This window comes from Mastigoproctus giganteus, chromosome 2 (genome assembly GCF_048544385.1).
Source record: "Mastigoproctus giganteus isolate SK-2022 chromosome 2, ASM4854438v1, whole genome shotgun sequence".
In the NCBI taxonomy this organism is placed as follows: Eukaryota; Metazoa; Arthropoda; class Arachnida; order Uropygi; family Thelyphonidae; genus Mastigoproctus; species Mastigoproctus giganteus.
In genome coordinates this window covers 11,969,531-11,991,484 of record NC_143576.1, presented here as the reverse complement: position 1 = coordinate 11,991,484, position 21,954 = coordinate 11,969,531, and the positions used below count along the sequence as shown (strand labels likewise).

At 36.2% G+C, this 21,954-nt stretch overlaps 1 protein-coding gene across 2 annotated transcripts in view; it reads right to left on the bottom strand.

The window, feature by feature from the left end:
- Nucleotides 1–698: 698 nt before the first annotated feature.
- RhoGAP102A (Rho GTPase activating protein at 102A) overlaps nucleotides 699–21,954 on the bottom strand; it is a 284,922-nt gene continuing 263,666 nt past the window's right edge. For both annotated transcript variants that reach the window (XM_090388211.1, XM_090388210.1), the window contains 2 exons: nucleotides 15,634–15,728; nucleotides 699–1,687 (listed from right to left, as the gene is read on the bottom strand). In XM_090388211.1, the coding sequence (XP_090244337.1) occupies nucleotides 757–1,687; nucleotides 15,634–15,728 (1,026 nt within the window). In that variant the 3' untranslated portion in view covers nucleotides 699–756. The remainder of the gene's footprint in view (nucleotides 1,688–15,633; nucleotides 15,729–21,954) is intronic.

Genomic DNA, 21,954 nt, shown 5'->3' with positions numbered 1-21,954 from the left:
AGGTGAAATAATGTGAAATATTTCCACTTTGAGGGTAATTCTGATCTTCCACAATAGAGATTTCTATAATTTTTAAATAGAGAATGATTTAGACTACATGTTGTGGTATAAGAGTGAAAGTGCTTTTTTAGCAGCATCAGTCTTCTGTGGTATTGGGTTTCATTAATGATTATAGAAACAGGCTGTGATTTTAAAAAAAATATATGCCTAATAACATTTTTATATTATAAGGCATATTTTTTTTTTATATGTTTACAGGTTTTTGAAGAAAGTTAACTGATGGATAAAGATGCCTCTGTAAGAAGTAATATTTAAATGGGTTAGTACCACAGCTGCTGTTATAATAAAAAATTATTTTGGTAGCAATAGCACAGGAAAAGATTCACCAAATTCCCAAATAATGGTTGCCATTAACAATACTTAAAGTAAATTGTACAACTGAAACTAAAAGTGAACATTTTACTAACATAGTAATAAGTAATTTGTATCATTTACAGCTCAGAATATCAACAAAAATAAATTAAGATATGTGAAAAAGTATAAAAAAATTTACTTTGAGCGATTTTTGTAGTCTTTATACAAAGATAATCTCACTACTGACAAGCAAAAATTTTGTTTTTTTAACCTCACTGTAATAATTCACAAACACAATGTAATGCAAAATATATAAACAAGTATCATTCTTTGTTGTCTTTGATCCCTTTAAAACACTTCTTATGAAAGATTTTACAGTACCATGTACTAAACATAAATGATTTAGTGATGTTCTGAATGTTCTGATGCAATGATTTCCCAACGTTTCCACCTTTCTTGTGGAAATTGGACTGACGTTGAAACTTTAGAATAGTGCCTTTGGTTGGCAGTCTTGTTCGATTCTTGATCACTTAAAGCACTAGGAATCTGTTTGGAACTGTGTTCTTCTCTTGTATTTGAAAAACCACTTGGATGTTGGTCTATTTCTTCTACTGTCAAAAATCTGGTAGTTTTTTCCTTTTTGGATTTTTCTTTCCCTTTCTTGTCACGAAAAAATCCACCAAACAGTATAGAAGCTGATGCACTCTTTTCGATTCCACTTTTAGGTTCTTTCTTTTTACTACCAGGAGATTTATCCTGCTTGCCTTTCCGATGCGGAATTGTAATGGTGATAGACACTTCTTCTTTTATATCGGATATATGATAGGTTGGAGAGGTTGGATGTTTCTGCTTACCATAAGCCACTGCTCTTGTCTTTCTCACTTCTTCTGAACTATCTGTTAATGAATCAACTTCACTAATTCTTAACTGCGGCAGTACTATCGGGATTTTTGTCTCGTATTCTGAGTGTGTTGCTTCTGAAGGCACTGTAACAGTAAATGTTGCCGAAGTTCCTGGAAAATATTTAATTGGTTCATCTTGATTTCCTACCACTGCAGAACTTTTTCTTCTTGGTATATCACTTCCACTAGGAACATGTAACATTTTAGCTTGTGATGAACTATATGTTTCTTCTTCATCAGCCAACGTTAAAGGCCTCAGTTGGCTTTTGACATCTGGACTTGAAAGTGATAGGGGTCCTTCCCTGTCTAACCTATGTTCTTTTAGGGATTTCTTCTCCCTTTGCCTAGAACGCTCTCCACATTTCCATTCATCAGAATATTCACCAGCTGGAATGATGGTATCAGTTAATGATAGACCTTCACTTTCAGATCTGTAAAACATAATATATGTATAACATAAATATTGATATATTTAATTTTCATGTCAGAAAATTTACTGAATTCAACTTTTATATATTACTTGATATATATTACATGTATTACTAGATAAAAAGTAATATATTCAACTTATATTACTTTTTATCTAGAATTAACTTAAATTAATAAAATAAAAATGTGAGGCACAACTATAAAATAATTAGATCAACATCACATATTTGAACAATAACTAGTTTGTGACTTTTCTTTGCAAAGTGGGTTTCCCTTCTCAGTTAGATAGTTTTAGTGGTACATCAGGGAACATACTCAGAAGTAAAGTCTCCTGGAATTAAGAGGTTTTTTTTTTTTTTTATTATTATTCACCCCTTCCCCTTGTGGCACTCCCTTATATCCAAAGTAGATGTCACCTATAATAATCTAGCACCAAGGACTGGTTGAGGCTCGAGAAGCCAGAGAAGGTGAAGTGCTTTTTTCTGTATTCCTCATATTTGCCATTTGTATCAAATCTTTCATTAAATTATAGAAGACTTTTTAATATTTTTTTACTGATATGTTTTCATCTAAGCTGTGCATTACCAGAATTCATAGGAAAAACCTTGGCTGTTAATTTCATAAAAGGTGTTTAGTAATGTCCTTCTGTAATATAAATAAGGGAAAAAAAATTCATAACTTTTGCCCTTCATAATATTAAAAAAGAAAGATAAAATGCAACAAAGAGATTAGAATTTATTAAAAGAGTGCTACCAAATTTTGGTGATGTTTTTATTAAGTTCTTACACTCAGCTATATCTTTCCAATATGGTATCCTAAACACTGGTATACATTTTTATAAAAAAATTTCTGCCTTTTTAATGCAAATAGGGTGAGAACTTGTTTATTTCAAATCTAATTGATTTTGTTGCATCACATAAATTTTTTTTGCATGAAATGAATCACAAAACGTACTACCTATAACATGGTGTAATTTGGCCAATCAGCAAACTGTTTTCAGCAGAATATTAATAATAATGTACAATCATCTTACTAAATCAACACTTCATTAGTGATTTTACACATTTTCGCACATGGATGAATTTGCACGCCTCACATAAAAAAATCACTTTTTGAACACTAGTAGTAGGAGTCTGGCATTATTGCCTCATTCCATTTACCCTGGTATCTTTTTCTCTTGTCTTAATATCTTGATAAAATACAGTCAGCTCTTTACTCACTTCACCAAGGTTGTGCAGAGAGTTAGAAGTGTGGCTATGCAGAAAATCAACCTTCACATCATGCTGCAATCTCATTTCTCGAAATTACTAAGCATGTTATTGACAGTCTTCTCTTAGTCATTTGATTTATAAATGTCTAACAAGTTCTTCCCAACACTATGGAATGCTAACCAGGCCTGCACTTTTTTCTGAGATATAGAATTTTTGAAATTATCTTGCAGCAGCTCTTGGATTTGTTGTCCATTGGAAACTTCAGCATGGGGAGGCCAATTTTTATTTTTTAATTCTGAAAAAAAAAAATATATATATATATATATATATATATATTTTTTTTTTACTATTATACCGATTGTATGTGGCATTATCACCTTTGATATTGTATCACACGTATGACTGTTGTATAAATTAGAGTACAGGTAACCCTCGTATAACACGGTAGTTTGGTTACTACAAAATCTCGTGTAATGTGAAACCGTGTTATACGGGACTAAGAACCAGCACAAAAAGGGGAGGTTACATTCCAAAAGCTAACAAAATGCCTTTTTTTTTTCTAACTATCGGAAACTTAATTTTTATATTAGTAATAACTTAATATTTTAACTTTATTTTTTATAATAGTAGTAACTTAAATATTAATAACTGAACAAACGTCTTACCTTACAAACTGTGAAACATATATGTCAGATAATGTACGTTCATTTAATTTTCTTCCTCTTCATTGCTTCTAAGCACAATCTCTTCTGAAGCATCTAGATTTCGTGTACCTTCTACTCTCTTTAAAAGTCACTAACTGCACTCTTTGAAGTCACAATTATTTCAATTATTTTTATGGTCTCAAACAAGTACAGGTTCAATAGCACAGAACCCAGGGATCTCCCAACAAAATGGTGGACCCCTGCTTTAATGATACATGAAAATCTGAAGAATGTTTTCCAGTTAGCAAAATAAAAATAAATTTACACTTACATACATAGTTTAATTAATACATACTGTCATATGTACATACTAATTGATATTTCTGTTCACTGACTCTTTTTTTGGTTGTAAAATTTAAAACAATAAAAATGATAAGCAATTAATAACAAAGAATATGGCACGCACAAGTTGCAACAAATACGATACACACAAGTGAGATACGGAGTAATGAATTTCTGAAAATTTATTTATGTTTTTTATATGATTGAATATTTCATGGAATATAACATGAAAACTCACAGAATTCCATCTATCGGTACTATAGCAAATGCAAGCAGATCTGGTTTACTAAAGTGGTGAGCTGTAAATATTTTAACAATGGGCTTGCAATTTTTCTGACTTTCTACCGAGTAAATCTGATCGATCATGGAAGTGACGTCATCTGGGGCTTCCACTAGAGGCGCTTCCCATTCTCGCACTACTAGTAGTGTGATTAGAGCGCGTGACGCTTTTCTCATGACCGGTATGATATCTCGAGTCAGGGGCAGATTTAGGGGGTGGTCAGATGCAGCTTCTTAGCCTCTTAACTATGCATATAAGTGAATGTGTAAAACGTTCCTAGGTCTATCTAAAAAAAAAAAAAAAACTTAAAAACCTGGTTGTCATGCCTCGCCTTACGATGGTAACTGGATGGAACTAACTTACTAAGTCTGGAGTTCTAACTTTTTAGAATTTTTGAGTAGTATGATGTCACAATCATGCTTCCTGAAGTTATTACTGCAGTGTGTATGATTGCAACAATTTCTTTTTTCATCCCACAGTTTCATTACATTCCATTGTTAGGTGCCCCTAACAGCTGCGTATGTCGCTTCAACTACAAAATCAGTACATCAATCGGTGCTATTTTACAGAGATATTTAGATATGTTGCACTCACAAGTATACATCTCTTACTTTAGTTATCATAAATCCCTTGTATCTAGTCTTCCAGAAATTACGAAAATCTGTGAATGATCAATAAAATATTTACAATAAAAAATCTCTTTTATTTCATAATCAATATATACAAATCAAAATACCTAAAAGAAACACGAATGTTTCGCATAAACCATCTATTGCACATGCTCAGCACACGTGCAACTTTTTTATTCGTCTCTTTTTTTTAAGAACTATGGATATATTTTTTTCATGATAAAATTTTAATATTGCAAATAAAAAATAACATGAAATATTTCCCATATCACAAATAACATAAAAACTATCACAAAGTATTCCACAATATAAAAACAAATATTACATAAAAAACAAACTTTCTAGAAAAAGTACACAAAAAAAATCAGATTACATGATAAAAAATTATTTCACAATATTCAAGAAAAATTTATTCTAAAAATTTTCATACAGAATATACTTCTTTATTAATATTTGTTGTTGATCTTTCTTTATCTTCTGCTTTTCTCAATAGCTGAGCGATGATTACAGAGGAATGATTTGAAGTAACGATCCGGATCAAATTGAAGCAATGGTTTTCCATTTAGATGTATGGTCATCATAATTTGCAACGTGTTTAATTGTCACAATATTATTCATTATGCTGAACGCTCACTCAGCTTCAGCACTGCTAATCGCAATGGTTTCAAAGATATTTCTGGCTTTCTTAAATGAAAAGGGAATTTCACTTGATTTTAAAGATAAACTGTCTTTGACAAAATCTCTAAAATCATTCATTTTTATTTCATATTTTATCAGAAAACTTAAATTTCTTATTGCTTATTTGATTTCCACCATCTTGTAACAACATTCTTTCTTGTAACATCTTGTAACAACTTCTTGTAACTTGTTCTTTCACATTCCACGATTTCGGTTAGCATATGTTTAAAATTTCTTTCAGTGGTATCGTTATTTTTTTAATTTAATTTAAAATCACCCTGTTGCATTAATAACTTAGCCTTTAAGGATAAAACAATGTACTGTATTTAATAACTTGTCACGAGGTAATTTTTTTACTTTCGATTTTGATTCCTTCAAATTCTTTCAACTTTAACGTGCTCTCAATTTTAGCTTCATAATTTCCTTCAGAATTTTTCCAATTAGCAACAGCATTGATAGTTCGAATAATTAGTTTATATGCTTTTACCATTGTGCTTCTGAAAGGTAAGACAGATCCTGCAAGATGTCGATCATTAGTGCTAAATGGTTAATAAATTCCAAATTTAAAAGTCAATTTAATAATCCTGGATTATTTAACTTCTGATTCAAAATGTTTGCACAAAAGTGGGATAATTCCTCCAACCCACAATTGCTGTCCGCAAGTTACAAGCTGCTCATCGTGGCCTGAACACGACTGATCTTTATAGTTTCCACATCAAGTTCTTTAGCAGTCATCCTTAATTCACACTAGTTTTTTGGAGATTGGTGATACAGTTTTTTTTAATTATTGCCTGTATGCCATTATATTTTAGAACATTTTCTATACAGTGAAAGCCTCAAAATCTGCCACCATTTCATCTTCGTAAATTTTATATAATATCTTAGTTGCCTCAATCCCCCCACCCCCTCTACGTTGCTACTCTCACTAGTTCTTTGAAGCAGTGCAAAATGTCGGAATCACACGGATATTCAGCTACTGTGACCATGTAAACATAGACAGGAGAAATTTACTGAAAAGCACGGATCACTCACTCACTTCTCCAAAAAAATATATGCCCATTTGTCGGAGTAAGGGGGAACCACAACACAGGTTGACCAGAGGCTATAATCCGTGTTGAGAATCTTCTTAATCCTCTGACTGGCTATCGAAAGCATATTGACTAGCGGACTTCTCGGTATATGACTGCATAGGTTTTATGGACATCATTAACATTGTGAAATGGTAATCCTTTTACCCTTAATTTGCACTTTCTAATTACCTAAATTGCCTAAAGGCCAGAGGTAAGAACAATGCATACACAGTTGTCTCTCCTAATCAGTTCGTTATATGGAAATTTTCTTCATTCAACAGAAACTATTTAAATTTAATTACCAAGGGGAATCAAAAAAATTCGCTATAAAGAAGTTTGTTAAACAGAGGTCTGACTGTAATTCAATCAAAAATGAAGCAATTTTAAAATGCATAACCGATCGATTGCGCCATTAAAATGCTGGGAATGGGGCCCCGCTCACCCCACCGTAGTTGCTCAATAATTGGATACTCAATAATTGCATTCAGGATTTCATTTGTAAAATAAATGGTCGTCTCAACAATGGGCTCACAAATTTTCAAAAAAAAATAACAATGGGTTCTCGCAAGCCCACTATAGCTCACCACTGGTTTACTACCCGTTTATAATTGATTACACTAACAGAAAAGACCAATAAACCAGAAACTGCAAATAGTTTTTATTGTTTTATGGTAGTGACCTCCAGAAATGTGTTTTAGAAAAATATCATGAAGGTGATTTTTTTTTTTTATTTGATTTTTTTTTTTTTAGGAGCATTAGCAACTAAGGCCATATTGCTCCGGGATATGCGGTGGTCATTCCCTGACCTTTCCGCATTCTCCGTATTTGGTGGTGACGGGCTCGAACCCCGGTCTAATCAAGAAGCGTGTGCTATGCACTGCTGCTCCTTCCCACCTGGCTACGGAGGCGCCACCATCATGAAGGTGATAACAACTAGCGAGTCAACAGCAGGGATTCACAAAAAGGAATGGAAACATTGAAAATTACATCTAACATAATAGCAGGGTTTTCCCAGCACAAAAATACAGTGTTATGCAAGATTTCTAGTAATTCTCAAACCATGTTAGAGCGAAACCTTGTTGCAGAAGTAACGTGTTGTGCAAGGATTGCCACAATTTATCAATTGTGTTAGAGCAAAACCGTGTTGTAGAAGTACAGTGTTATATGGGGATTGCCTGTATTGTGACATTAGGGACAAATTACTGCCATGGTAAAAGGGATGGTTAAGTAGTAAGAGATAAGAGTGGTTATAAGTGGCTACTGCTCTTCACAAACTAAGATAATGAGTGCAGATTCCACAGGAGTTGATGGTGGACCCCTTACTGGTTTTAATATTTGTTAATGATACTAATGAAGTACTTTAAGTTTGATGTTTACATTTGATGATGATACAAAAGAAGGAATATTAGTTAGTGACAGTAATCAGGATATGCCATTTCAAGAAATCTAGATAAACTAATGGGATGAGCTCAAAAGTGACAAATGAGGTTTAATATTAATAAATGCAAGGTACTATATTTGGATAGCAGTAATCCCAGAATAGCATACCATTGGAGCAATACCAATCTCGATAGTGGAATATTGAAATAAAATCTCTTGGGTAATTGTACAGTCTGAAATGAAATTCTCTGAGAAATACAGACAAACTTCTAGAACATCTTATGGGCTCTGTCAATTAATTTTACCAGCAGAAACAAAGAAGTGATTATTTTATTGTATAAGGCAATAAAATAATCACTTCTTTGTTTTAAATGCACATTAAATACTGCAGCAAAAACCTTATTTTAGGAAGAATATAGATGTGTTGGAAAGGTCGCAGAGAGGAACAAAAAGATATTCTTACCAAAAAAGACTGGAGTTCTGTAAATGGCAGTCTCTAGAAGCTATGCTTCTGCATGGTGAGCTTATTGAAGTGTATAAGGATTTAAAAGGATTAAATAAACTAAATTCTTAGGGCATTTTTACTCTTTCTCATGGCGCCTCCGTAGCCAGGTGGGAAGGAGCAGCAGTGCGTAGCACACGCTTCTTGATTAGACCGGGGTTCGAGCCCGTCACCACCAAATACGGATGATGCGGAAAGGTCAGGGAATGACCACCGCATATCCCGGAGTAATATGGCCTAAGCTGCTAATGCTCCTAAAAAAAAAAAAAAAACCAAACTCTTTCTCATATGACATACACATTTGGATGTAAATTTAACTTGAAAAAGGATGGTTACGGAATAGACATGCACATTTGCATTCAGCAAAAGAGGCTGTTGGAATAAGCTTCTACTTAGCATTGTGGATAGTTTGAATACATTTAAAGACAGTATTTTGGGGGGATACATGGACAAATAGATTAACAGTAGCCGCTGGCAGAGGTGAAAATGATTCTTGCACTGCTTCTATTGGAATAAGCAGCAGCCTGGAAAACAAGGTGCAGGAGATTCCAGGGACTGCTGGGAGTCATTGCAGAACAAGTAAATACATCGGTTGTGTTAGGGTAACTAAGAGTAGAAACAAGTGCATGTATACCAATGCTAGGAATTTGGTAAATAAATTTGATGAATTTGAGGTGTTGGTCAAAATATCAAAGGCAGATATTATTGGGATATCAGAGATGTGGTGTCACACAGGTATAAGGAATTTGTAAAATAATAAGAGGAGTTCACCTCAATATAGTACGTAGAACATTTCCGTATGATACTCTCAAGAAATTAAAACGAAAAAATCTAAAACTTACATTAAAAAATAAATAATTAAAAACCAATTTAACACAATTAAAAATCAATTTAATGCAATTAAAAATTAAAAAGAATCTAACAAAAATATTCAAAACGATTTTCCTTCCTGAAGCTGACAACGCTTTTCGAACATATGTTGTGATCACAGGAATGAAAATTACCAAATAGGGTTGAACCTGAAACTTAAATAGTGATTATTTGTCTTCGCATATGCACGTAAAGGTCCACACATCGGAGATCAAATATGGCCGCCAAACATTAACAGAATTTTCATGTAATTTAATTTCTACGGTTTCTGCAATTATAGTCGCATATAATTATGTTGAACATTAAGTATTTTGGCCTCGTTAAATAAAAAAGTATGTTTTTCGTTAATGGCATGAAAGGCTAATTCTGACGCTGCTGAACGAGAAGCATGAACTGAGGCTTCATGTTGATTTACACAAATATTCAGAGAAAATCGGGTCGAACCTTGGTAAGACAAGTCGCAATCACCACAAGAAATATTGTATACCAGATCATTAATTTGTGTTGCAAACGCAGAAAGAACCGAGCGATTGTTCAGTATAGTGTGTAATTTTCGTTTTGGCCTGGCCACAGTTTTAAATTCGGTATCTTTAAAGAATCCATTAAGCTGTTTGTGCCACTGTTCAACATATGGGACAGAAATAAAGTATTTTTTGATATTACTATTGTTGGTTGGTGTAGTATTTTGTATCCTATCCTTAGCCTGTATCCTAATTCGGTTTATTGTGGCAAGGGGATAACCCCTATTTAAGAACCTGCTAGTTAATATTTGTATTTCTGTACCTGTCTACAATGCTCAGAGTTATTGTTGCAGAAATACAAATATTAATTAGCAGGTTCTTAGGAACAAACTTCCATCTGTCGCTGTAGAGGTTGATAGCTTAAACAGATTCAGGGCAGAACTACTAGACACATTTGGAGTTAGTGGGTGGGTGAAATCAGGAGTTTTTGTTTTTTTTGGCTGATGCTATATAAGCTTGCTTTCTTGCATCATGTGCCTCTACTAATGCTAATGACCAGTAAGTCAGAGAAGTTTATAATTTTGACAATGAACACAATGTTAACCTTATTTAACAGTCATACTGGCCTGTACCATAGTCCATTAAAATCCATACATATAATTCTACAGTCTAGCACTTCACCACTTGATTACATAAGAAAATATACAATATTCATTCACACAAGGAAGTACCAACTTCTCTGTTGATCTGCCAAGTGGCACCCAAAGTTTTTATTACAGACTAATACTATAATTTGGTGTAAACCATAAAAGTACAACAAAAATTTTCCAGGAAATTCAAACAGCCATGATTGTTATCTCATTTATATGATATGTTACTCAGATATAACAGAATTTGAATATGGGATGCATAATGTGTACAGAAAGGACAGACAGCATATGAGGGAGGAGAGGTTATGCTCTTGGTTAAGAAGCGCACAAATTCTAAACCTGTGTATCCATTTGACATGAGTAACCAGTGCAATCTTAAGTCAGTTTGGTGTGATATAAACACTGGAAAAGCAAATATGAAAATAGGAGAGTGTTACAGACCTAATGACTCTGATGAACACAATGAACAACTGTACAGAGAAATGTTGTCCTGCATGTAGTCTGAGCAGTGGGGCAGGTTCAACCAACCACCATTCAGCATACTCAATCCATCCAATGCCGTTTGCCTTAGTCAGATCTCCTTACTAACATTGCAATTTGCAAAACTGAAACCATTCCTGGTAGGAGCACCCTTTTGTTCCCCTCACTAAACTTGTGGCTCTTCTCTTACCTATTCCACTGGATCCACAGCTTTCCAAAAAATGAGTCTTCCTGATCTGTATGCAGTACTCAAGATGTGGCCTCACCATTGACTTGTACATTGAGATAATTACCTTCTTATCCCTGATGGCAAAATTCCTGTATAGGGGGGGGGGGACAAGAAAACTGCATCATCTTAAAAATAGTAACATTTGTAGTGAAACGTATAAGATATTGTTTGATTACAGTCATTTTGTTTGTCACAAAGCAAAGGTATTGCATCAGCCATTTCTATAAATACAGCATTGGAAGGGTATACACACTCATTAGTATCCTGTTTTGCAGAGGTGTAAGCATGGCTCCATATGTTCAGTTGACACCAAGAAAAAAAATGTAGATGTTGCTCCGTCCCAGGAATGGCTTTCTACGTGTGCTATCGCTGATAAAATAGGCTGCCACCAGTCAACAGTATCCCGGGTGCTGAAATTAAAGTGTGAAACCAGTAATGTGAAGAGAAGACCTGGATCATGCCGTAAGAGAGTGACTATACCTTCCCAAGATCGATATTCTAAAGGGGTATGCTTTCGTAATCGCCATGCTAGTGCTCCTGATTTAAACTGGACTTTGAGATGGCCTTGGTAGTGAAACAAGTGCACAAACTATCCAAAGACAGCTTTCAGAATGTGGTCTGCATGCCTATCAGCCCAAAAAGAATCTTTTGTTCACCCAACAAATGAGGAAGAAGCAACTTGCTTGGGCTAAAACACGTTTCATGGGCAAAAGAGCAATGGGACACCGTCATCTTTTCTGACAAGTCGAAATTCAACCTGCATGGCTTGGATGGGAAGCGATACGTCAGAAGATGAAAATCGGTGGGTTACCATCCTGACTGCCCGACTGTTAAGTTTCCCACCAGTCAGATGGTCTCGGAATGCATAGCAAGCAAAGGGGTGGGCGAATTAAGTTTATTAACAGAAAGGTGAATGCAGAAACCCACACTGCTACCTTAGAGGAGTGCCTGAAACCCGTTATTAGGGATCACCATGCAGATGTCCAAAACTGCATTTTTCAACAGGACTCAGCACCTTGACACAGAGCAAAATTGGTGCTATTTAGATTTAATTATGAGTTTGTCGTCTTGTCTCACAAGGCTTAAAACATACTTACTTACACCAATGTTTTTCTCTCTTAAGGTGCAGTCATACCTCAGAAATGCTGGTATTACAGTGTTTGGCAACAGTGGAGCTTTGAACCCTACTGAAAATTGCTGGTACACAGTGTCGTCTAAAATTGCTCAGAAGAAGCCTACAAGTAAGATTCAGCTGCAGGAGAGCATTGTACGGGTGTGGTACCACGAAATTGGGCAATCGTATATCCAGAAGTTGATTAACTCTATGCCAGATCATTGCAAGGCTGCTGTAATTGCAGCTCAAGGAGAAATAACAAAATATTGAGGACTTAATTTGCTGATTTACAGTACATAATATTATTATGTTAACTTGTCATTTCAGTTTGTACACGTAAATGCAATAAAATGTATGTTTGGTGTCACGATTGCCATTTGCATGATTTCTCATATTGCCATTAATTATGCATTTTACTCTTTGGCAAGATATTTATGGCAATTAGGTATATCAGATGGAGTCTTTTTAATTGATTTCATTCACAGAGATAAACATACCATCTAACATTTCTGCAACCCACAATGCAGCGCAAAACACATTATTTGTAAAATTCACAAGTGATGCAGTTTTTTTGTCCACCACTGTATCATTGACATGAGCAGTGCAGACACTCACAGAACTTCATATCTGACTGCATAATTATCCACAAGTATTTTTCATTCTTCGCCATGAGTATGGTACCAAATAGTTATCATGTTAATCTGGGATTACTGCTGAACATATGAAGTACATTGCATTTGTGAATGTTTAAACTTTTTCCACTTCTTAACCCATCTGCCCAATTTTTTAGGACTTGTTGCAGTAGCATACCCTGATTACTGTAACAAGATCTAAAAAATTGGGCAGATGGGTATTGAATCACAGTATACCTCCACTAATTGATAACTACTCTGTCTTCTCCCACTCCACCATCCCTTTATCCATAGTATTAACTTGCCCTTAATGTCACACTGCTCCAATTTGTAAGCAGTCTTTAAGTGCAACAGCATCAAAAGCTTTCTAAAATCATATCAAAATATATGATATCAAAATTGTTTTTTGCATCCAGTTTCTTTGTGACCACATCATAGTATCCAATGAAATTGATCAGACAAGACTTTCCCTTAAAACACCCATGTTGCATCTGAACTATAACTGCAGTCTTGTCTAGATGATCCTGCATTGCTTCTTTAACTAGGGACTCCATTCCTTTCCCTAGAACAGAAGTTAACCTAACAGGTCTGTTATTACTCATGTCACCTTTTGATCCCCTTTGTGAATAGGAAATACATTCGCACATCTCCAGTCCAAAGGGATGTCCACTGAATGCAAAGATATTCACATAGTTTGTGGGCTATTTTCACATTCAGTGTATAGCAAAAGGTACATTTACAACTACTATAAAACCAGCCCTCTAATTGTTGCCCAAAAAAATCAACCTCACATCTGGTGAGTATGGGCTTGGCACACCCAGGGTCCTGAGCTGGATATCATCATTCTTCTCTTCTTTTCTTGGTGATTCCCTTCTACTTTTCTCTCTCTCTCAGGGTAATTCAGAAATTTTTTTTTTTTTTTTTTTGGCTGGTGCGGCATAAACCCAGGCTTCCTTGCACCATATGGCTAATAATAACAATAACAATAATCACAGCAGAAATGAAGTGCTGACAGCTTGTCTTGATCATTCATAGGCTTCATGTGCACTGCAAAAGTTGGTGCCACTAATGATGTTATGCTTCATCTGTTTAAGATCAACATAATATCCACAAAAATAGCAGAATAAATATGGAGATAAATTATGTTTTCATTTTGTTGCCATAACAAACTACAAAACACTTATCATACAAATACTGCAAGCCTTATATATCACAGTATACATATAAATATCACAAAAATAAATCCTTTAAATGCCACCAATGATGGCAATTAAAGGATCTGTTATACTATAGAAAAACCAATGACAGACTAGAATCAGAAAACAAAATAAATATATGAAACAGTCAAATATAAATAATTTTGTTACATAGTGTTATTAACCATTGTAAACAAGACCTTGTAGTAGTAGTAGTAGCATGTAATGCAAGAAAGCAAGTGTATGAGCTTATGCAGCATCAACCAAAAAAAAAAAAATTTACACAACCATTCCCTCTAAATGTTTGTCCACTTCCTCCGAAAATTTATTTAACCTATCAACTTCCACAATGATAGATGGACGTTTGTTCCAGCAATTAACCACCCACTGGCTAAAGGCAAATTTCTGCACATCTATCTTTCCTCAATTTGAATTTATGCCCCCTTAGGTTCGTAATCTGAACAAGTGGAAGAATCCCATCAGAATTCAGCCTGCTCAACCCATTCAAGGCCTTATACACCTCAATCAGATCATCTCGCAGGTGCCTAGTCACCAAGCCACTGCAATTTGCAGAACTTAAGCCTCTCTTGGTAAGAGAATCCCTTCATTCCCCTCACCAATCTTGTTACCCTTCTCTGTACATTCTCAAGCAAATCTACATCCTACCTAAAATGAGGCCTCCAGACCTGTATGCAGTATTCAAGGCATGGCCTGACCATTGCCTTATACAGAGGGACAATCACCTACTTTTCCCTGCTAGCAAAATTCCTGTATATCATTGACAAAACCCCATGACCTGCTCTGGGAGCCTGTCTGCATTGCTCAGAAAACTTCATATCTGACTGCACAATTACTCCCAGGTCTTTTTCATTTTCTACCACCTTAAATGTAGTACCACAAAGTTGGTACGTTCCTCTGGAGTTACTTCTACCCATATGCAGTATTTTGCATTTGTCAATGTTAAACTTCGGTTGCCACTTCTCAGTTCATCTGCTCAACTTTTCTAGATCCTGTTGCAGTAGCACACTGCCATTTCTGTCATTAACAACCCTGCCAACCTTTGTATCATCTGCAAACTTCAACACTAAGCCTGATAAACCTTCATCAATATCACTAATAAATATACAAAACAACAGTGGACCCAACACCGAACCCTGGGGGATTCCACTAATAACATTAGTCCACGAAGAGCAGCACCCATTGATTACCACCCTCTACTTCTCCCACTCAACCATCCTTTTATCCATTGTAGCAACTTGCCGTTAATACCTTTGTGTGGCACTTTACCATCATGCTATGCGGAACTGTGTAAATTTTCCAGAGATTTATAACTATTCTGAAAATGCACATACTGATTCTTTGGAAACTATAGTTAGGTGCTAACTATGCAGTTTTATGAGATAAAACCATCACATCCTGGTAAAAATACTACTTTATAAAACAACCACAAATCATTATAAAAGTTCATGAAATTAATCTCAACTGATGTAAATCAAATAATTTTTTAAAGTCTGAATATAAAGCATGCTTACTCAATACAGTGATATTGTTACTGTTCTGCATGCATTTATTTTACATACCCCATATACAGTCGACGATGAAGTAGGACATCTAGTGCTTCAGGATCTTCGATTAATAACCTACGATAAACTGCATCCAAGATCTCTGCTGAAACCTAATAATGAGGCAATATGCTGCAAAATTTTCTGTACGCATTGTGTTTTATAATTAATATAATAAGGAAATTGTTTAATAATTAAAAGAAAATAAATTGTTATTTATCAGAAATAGGAGGACATTCTCACCCTCTATTGTGTTTTGTGACCAGCAAGATTTAAACTGCTTAATAAAAGCAATAGTCTTAATGCTCACTGCAGAATATCTTTATCACAAGTTTTCTTGGTACTGCACTACTTTTAAACAATTAGCATTGCCAATTGGTTATATCTGTTAGTAATACAAATTATGGGGTTATATTTCAATTGCAGTAGTTTAAAACATAAAAATCATAGGCACGCTATGTGTACTTTTGAACATGGAAAGATTTGCTTCCACTGAAAACTCAGGACTGAATTTTCCAAACACCAAGAATTAGGGTTATTTTCAACTTGGTGACAATCCATTATTCATGGTTCTCCCTACATTGCTAATATAAGTTTAAATTATTATTATCTCTCTATACATTAAAAAAGTTTTCCTCCTAGTGATATATTAATCGAGCCAATGGGAGAAGAGGGCGAGGCAATGATGTCACTACAAATGCAATTAATTATTGACAACTGCCACTATAATGTTCACCAACCTTGTGCACATGCTTCACGTCTAACATTTTATGTTCCATTGTAATGTTTTTTGTATATTAATGAGTATTGTGTATTTGTAAATAGTTTAGTATTTTATAAATATTTTAACTATTTGTATAGTTTGTAAATATTTCAGTCATGCTCTTTTGGATGCAACAATATTTCTCATACATTATGGAATCCAAAGCAAAAGGCCTGTGGCTAAAATTTATTATTTGGGTACCACTTGTCTCTGGTCATAGAACAGAATGATTGTGCAGCTGAGTTCTGTGATTGGGAATGCATTTTGTTTCTGATTGTTTTGTGTCATCAAGGAGGGGGAGGGGGATGCTTAGCTTAGGTAGGATGTTTTAAAATCAGAAAACGAGTTCCCGATTTTAAAACAGTGCCAAGTAGGGAGATAAACACCCCAGGCATGTTAACCTATGAGGAAAGGGGATGGGGCTAAACAGTGAATGGCGCCTGCCAATCACTGCCTTCTTCCTTTAGTTGAAGTCCTTTAGTCGAAGTATGGAGTGGTACCAAAGATCTGAATTTCTACCAGGCCTTATCCTCAGTGGCCTATGTAAACACAGGTAAATAATTACATAGTGATATTTATTTGACCTTGAGAATGCTACACACTACAAATGCACAGGTAAATAATTACATAAGTCATTTCCTGATTAGATATCGATCAGTGCGTTTCGAAAGGTGTGTCTTTTACGTAGAAAAAATTTGACTTACTCCGTCATACGTAGAAAAGTGTGCATTTTACATAGAAAAGTGTGCACAGGGTTTGGCGAGCAAAGCAAGCAGGGGCAGACCCCCCTAGTTATTATTATATAAACTTTTTCTTGTTTTATGGGATTTTTTCCACCCCATGACAGTTACTGATACCAATGAGGTCAGTTAATTCCCTCCCTCCCTCCTTCTTTACGGGGCTATGGTCAATCTCTCTATGGCCAAATCCGGGTGGTGTTGTCACCTCCTTGTCATCATTATCCTTGTCGATCTCCTCCAGTTCGATGTTGGTCCAATCTATGATCCCAAAGGAGAACAAAGGAGTAGGAGCATGTATGCGTGCACGTATACCAATGCTAGAAGTATAGTAAATAAATTTGATGAATTTGAAGTGTTGGTCAAGACATCAAAGGCGGATATTGTTGGGATAGCAGAGACGTGGTGTCATACAGATATAAGGAATGCTGAACTGGAATTTGGGAAGTACAACGTGTACAGAAAGGATAGACAGGATAGAAAGGGAGGAGGTGTTATGCTGTTAATTAAGAAAAACATAAAATCAAAAGAAGTGCATCCAGTTGATATAGATGAACAGTGCACTGTTGAGTCAGTGTGGTGTGACATAAGCACTGCGAAAGCAAAAATAAGAGTAGGAGTGTGTTATAGACCTAATGACTTGAATGAGTACAATGAACAATTGTACAGAGAAATAGACTGTGCTAGTAAATCAGAATGTCTTATAATGGGGGATTTTAACTTCTCAGATATTGACTGGAACTTATTGGGTTGGTCACTCACACACTAGTCAGACTTTTGTGAATTTATTGGATGATTGTTTTCTGCAGCAGCATTTTTGAGAGGCAACCAGAGAAAGTAATACTCTTGATCTGGTTATCAGCAGTGATCGTTCGTGTATTAAGAATTTGCAGATAAAGAAACCACTAGGTGGCAGTGATCACAGTGTACTGATGTGGGATTTACTTAAAGATTTAATTACCATCAGGGATAAAGGAAAGGGTTTTTGCTTTCGTAAAGGTGAGTACAGTGGTCTCCGAGAGTTTTTAAATTCTGTACAGTGGGATCAACTGACGATGTTACCAACAGTAAATTCTAAGTGGGAAGCATTCGAGGAATTAATCGTGGATGCTACTAAAAGTTTCATACCTATTAAGAAATATTGTTCAAGGTTTAGGCCTAAATGGTTATCAAATGAACTAATGAGACTCGTAACAGAGAAGAAAAATGCATGGGATGCATATAAATTATCAAGCGACTCAGAAGCCTATGGCAGATATAAGCTAGTCTGTAATCAGGTCACAAAGGAGGTTAAGCAGGCGAAGGCAGATTACGAGAAATCCTTGGCAAAAGATGCTAAGAAAAACAGCAAGTATTTAGGATTTCTTTACTTATATAAACTCTAAAAGGAAGGGGGTGAATCTGATTGGTCCACTTGACATTGATGGTTCGACTGTTGATGATCCTGCTCAGATAGCAAACAAACTGAATGAGTATTTTGCATTTACATTCCCACATGAGGAATTATTAAGGTTTGAAAATGGCAGAAGGTTATCAAATTGTAGCAGGATACTTAATGATTTTGTAATAACTGAAAGCAGAGTGGAGGAGAAATTGTTGAAGTTAAACATAAGAAAAGCACCTGGGGTGGATGGGATCTATCCAGTTATATTAAAGGAGGCGGCAAAGCAACTAAGCAAACCCTTAGCCATAATTATGAGAGCATCCTTGAATTCAGGGGAGGTCCCCACGGACTGGAGATGTGCAAATGTATCCCCAATTCACAAAGGGGGATTGAAGGGTGACACAAGTAATTACAGACCAGTTAGTTTAACTTCTGTTCCGGGTAAAATAATGGAGTCACTGGTTAAAGATGCATTGCAGGATCATCTAGACAAGACTGCAGCAATAATTCAGACACAGCATGGGTTTGTTAAGGGGAAAGTCTTGTCTGACAAATTTGATAGGATTTATGATGTGGTTACAAAGGAACTGGATGCAAAAAATAATTTTGATATCATATATTTGGATTTCAGGAAAGCTTTTGACACTGTTGTGCATGGAAGACTATTGTACAAATTGGAGCAGAATGGTATTAAGGGTAAGTTGCTACAATGGATAAAAGGATGGTTAAGTGGGAGAAGACAGAGGGTGGTAATCAATGGGTGCTGCTCTTCGTGGACTAATGTTATTACTGGAGTCCCACAGGGTTCGGTGTTAGGTCCACTGTTGTTTTGTATATTTATCAATGATATTGATGAAGGTATATCAGGCTTAATGTCGAAGTTTGCAGATGATGCAAAGGTTGGCAGGGTTGTTAATGACAGTAATGGCAGTGTGCTACTGCAACAGGATCTAGATAATTTGGGCAGATGGGCTAAAAAGTGGCAACTGAAGTTTAACCTTGACAAATGCAAAGTACTGCATATGGGTAGAAGTAACCCCAGAGTGTAGTACCAACTGTGTGGTACTACACTTAAAGTGGTAGAAAATGAAAAAGACCTGGGAGTAATTGTGCAGTCAGATATGAAGTTTTCTGAGCAATGCAGACAGGCTGCCAGGGCAGGTCATGGGGTTTTGTCAATGATATATAGCAATTTTGCTAGTAGGGAGAAGGAGGTGATTGTCCCTCTGTATAAGGTAATGGTCAGGCCATGCCTTGAGTACTGCGTACAGGTCTGGAGGCCTCATTTTAGGAAGGATGTAGATTTACTTGAGCGTGTACAGAGAAGGGCAACAAGATTGGTGAGGGGAATGAAGGGATCCTCTTACCAAGAGAGGCTTAAGTTCTGCAAATTGCAGGGGCTGGAGACTAGGCACCTGCGCAGTGATCTGATTGAGGTGTATAAGGCCTTGAATGGGTTGAGCGCGCTGAATTCTGATGGGATCCTTCCACTTGTTCAGATTACGAACCTAAGGGGGCATAAATTCAAATTAAGAAAAGACAGATGTAGAATAGATGTGCGGAAATTTGCCTTTAGCCAGTGGGTGGTTAACTGCTGGAACAAACTTCCATCTGTCGTTGTGGAAGTTGACAATTTAAATAAATTTTAGGAGGAACTGGACTGACATTTGGAGGGAATGGTGTGATTTTTTTATTTTATTTTTTTTATTTATTTATTTATTTATTATTAATATTTATTATTTTTTTTTTTGGCTGATGCTGCATAAGCTCATACAGTTGCTTTCTTGCATCAAATGCCACTACTACTACTACTAGTAGTACTGGGGCTTTTCTAAGTGTTTATGGCTGTGACCATGTTCCCGCCATTCAGCTGTAATTTTAACAGGATTTTCAGTCTCTGATGGTATTTCTCAGTCAGGCAGGCATTGATCTTGTGTTCTAAGTGGTGGGCCTGCATCATCCCCTGATACTTGTATGTCTGTCCCTATGTTATGGCTTAAATCTCATCACCAATCTTCAGCTGGTAGTTTTGCCCAACTGGAGGTCCTTCTTGCAATCCATGGGCCTTGCATTTTTCTAGGCAAAATGGCATCATGATGTCAGTGCTGAACTCTTTGGTTATCCACAGTACTTTATGAAGTTGATTATCAGTTGCAGCATAAGGTTTGATGTCATCTATGTACATTAGGAAAGAGAGAAGGTGTACAGGTTCTTCCTTCTTTTAAGGTATATCTGTGCTTGATGTTATTGAGCATGGTGGACAGTGAGCTGAGTGCTAAACAGAACCATAGTAGACTCAGGGCATCTCCCTGGAAGTTGCTCTTCTGATGGGTATTGGTTTGGGCATTATGTTCTTGACCTTGATGGTGGTCCTCCATTTTGCCATGGTTGCTTATAGGAAGTGTGTCTGTGTTGGGTTGACTTTATAGATCTTCAGTGTCTCTATCAACCAAATATGGGGCATGGAGTCAACTTGTGGTAGTCGATGTGGGCTGTGTACAGGTCGTGGTGCTTCTTGTAAGCTTGCTCCATAACTGCAGCATCAGTGGTCAATTGCTTCATGTGTCCTCTGCTCATCTGCTTACATCCCTTCTGCTGCTTGGCCATGATGTTCTGGCTTTCCAAGTGGTCTGATATTTTCTTAGTTATGCAGCTGGTCAGGATCTTGTACATCATTGGGAGACAGGTGATTGATCTGTATTTTGCCGGGTTTGTGGTGTCTTTGTTCTTAGCCTTCAGGTAGGTGATTCCTTGAATCAGAGACTCTAGGACTGTACTGCTCCATTATGTGCCTGTGTGTGCAACTGAACTTCTTGTACCAACAGTTGTTATCTATTCTGGGATTCACCATTGTGGAGCTTCCTGATCAATCGTTGTACGCCTTTCAACCCATTCTGTAGTCTCTTGTATGTTCTTGGTTTTCTTCTCTAGATCTATCCAGAGGGCATGCCCATTATGGCTAATTCACTACTCCACAGGTTTCCTCAGAGCTCAGAGTAACTTCTGGTTGTGGGTGGGTGGGTGGGGTCCGTTGTCTTCCTTCTTCTCTTGTCCGATCTTCCTGTAGAAGGCTCTGTGGTTTTCGTTTAATGTCTTGCTGTCTGTTTACCTCTGGGCACTCTCCCTGTAGTGGAGAAGTCTCTTGCTGAGTGCCAGGAGTTTCTGCTTGAAGGTGTTAAGGCATTCTTTTATCCTCTGATTACACCGAACAACAAATTTTGGGTTGTATCTTGTTATGGGCATGAAAGTAAGTTTACTTTATAGATTTTGGAAACAAAATCTAAACATGGAAATAGTGCTTAAAATGGCAGATTGATTCTCGTTTTCAAAAAAAATAGCTTTTTATATTTATACAATATTTTTTATTTATATGTCAGTAAGATGTAGCTAAGAACATACCTGTGTGTCAAACACAGGACCTTTTCGCCTTTCACGTGTATTCAGCTTCAGGAGCA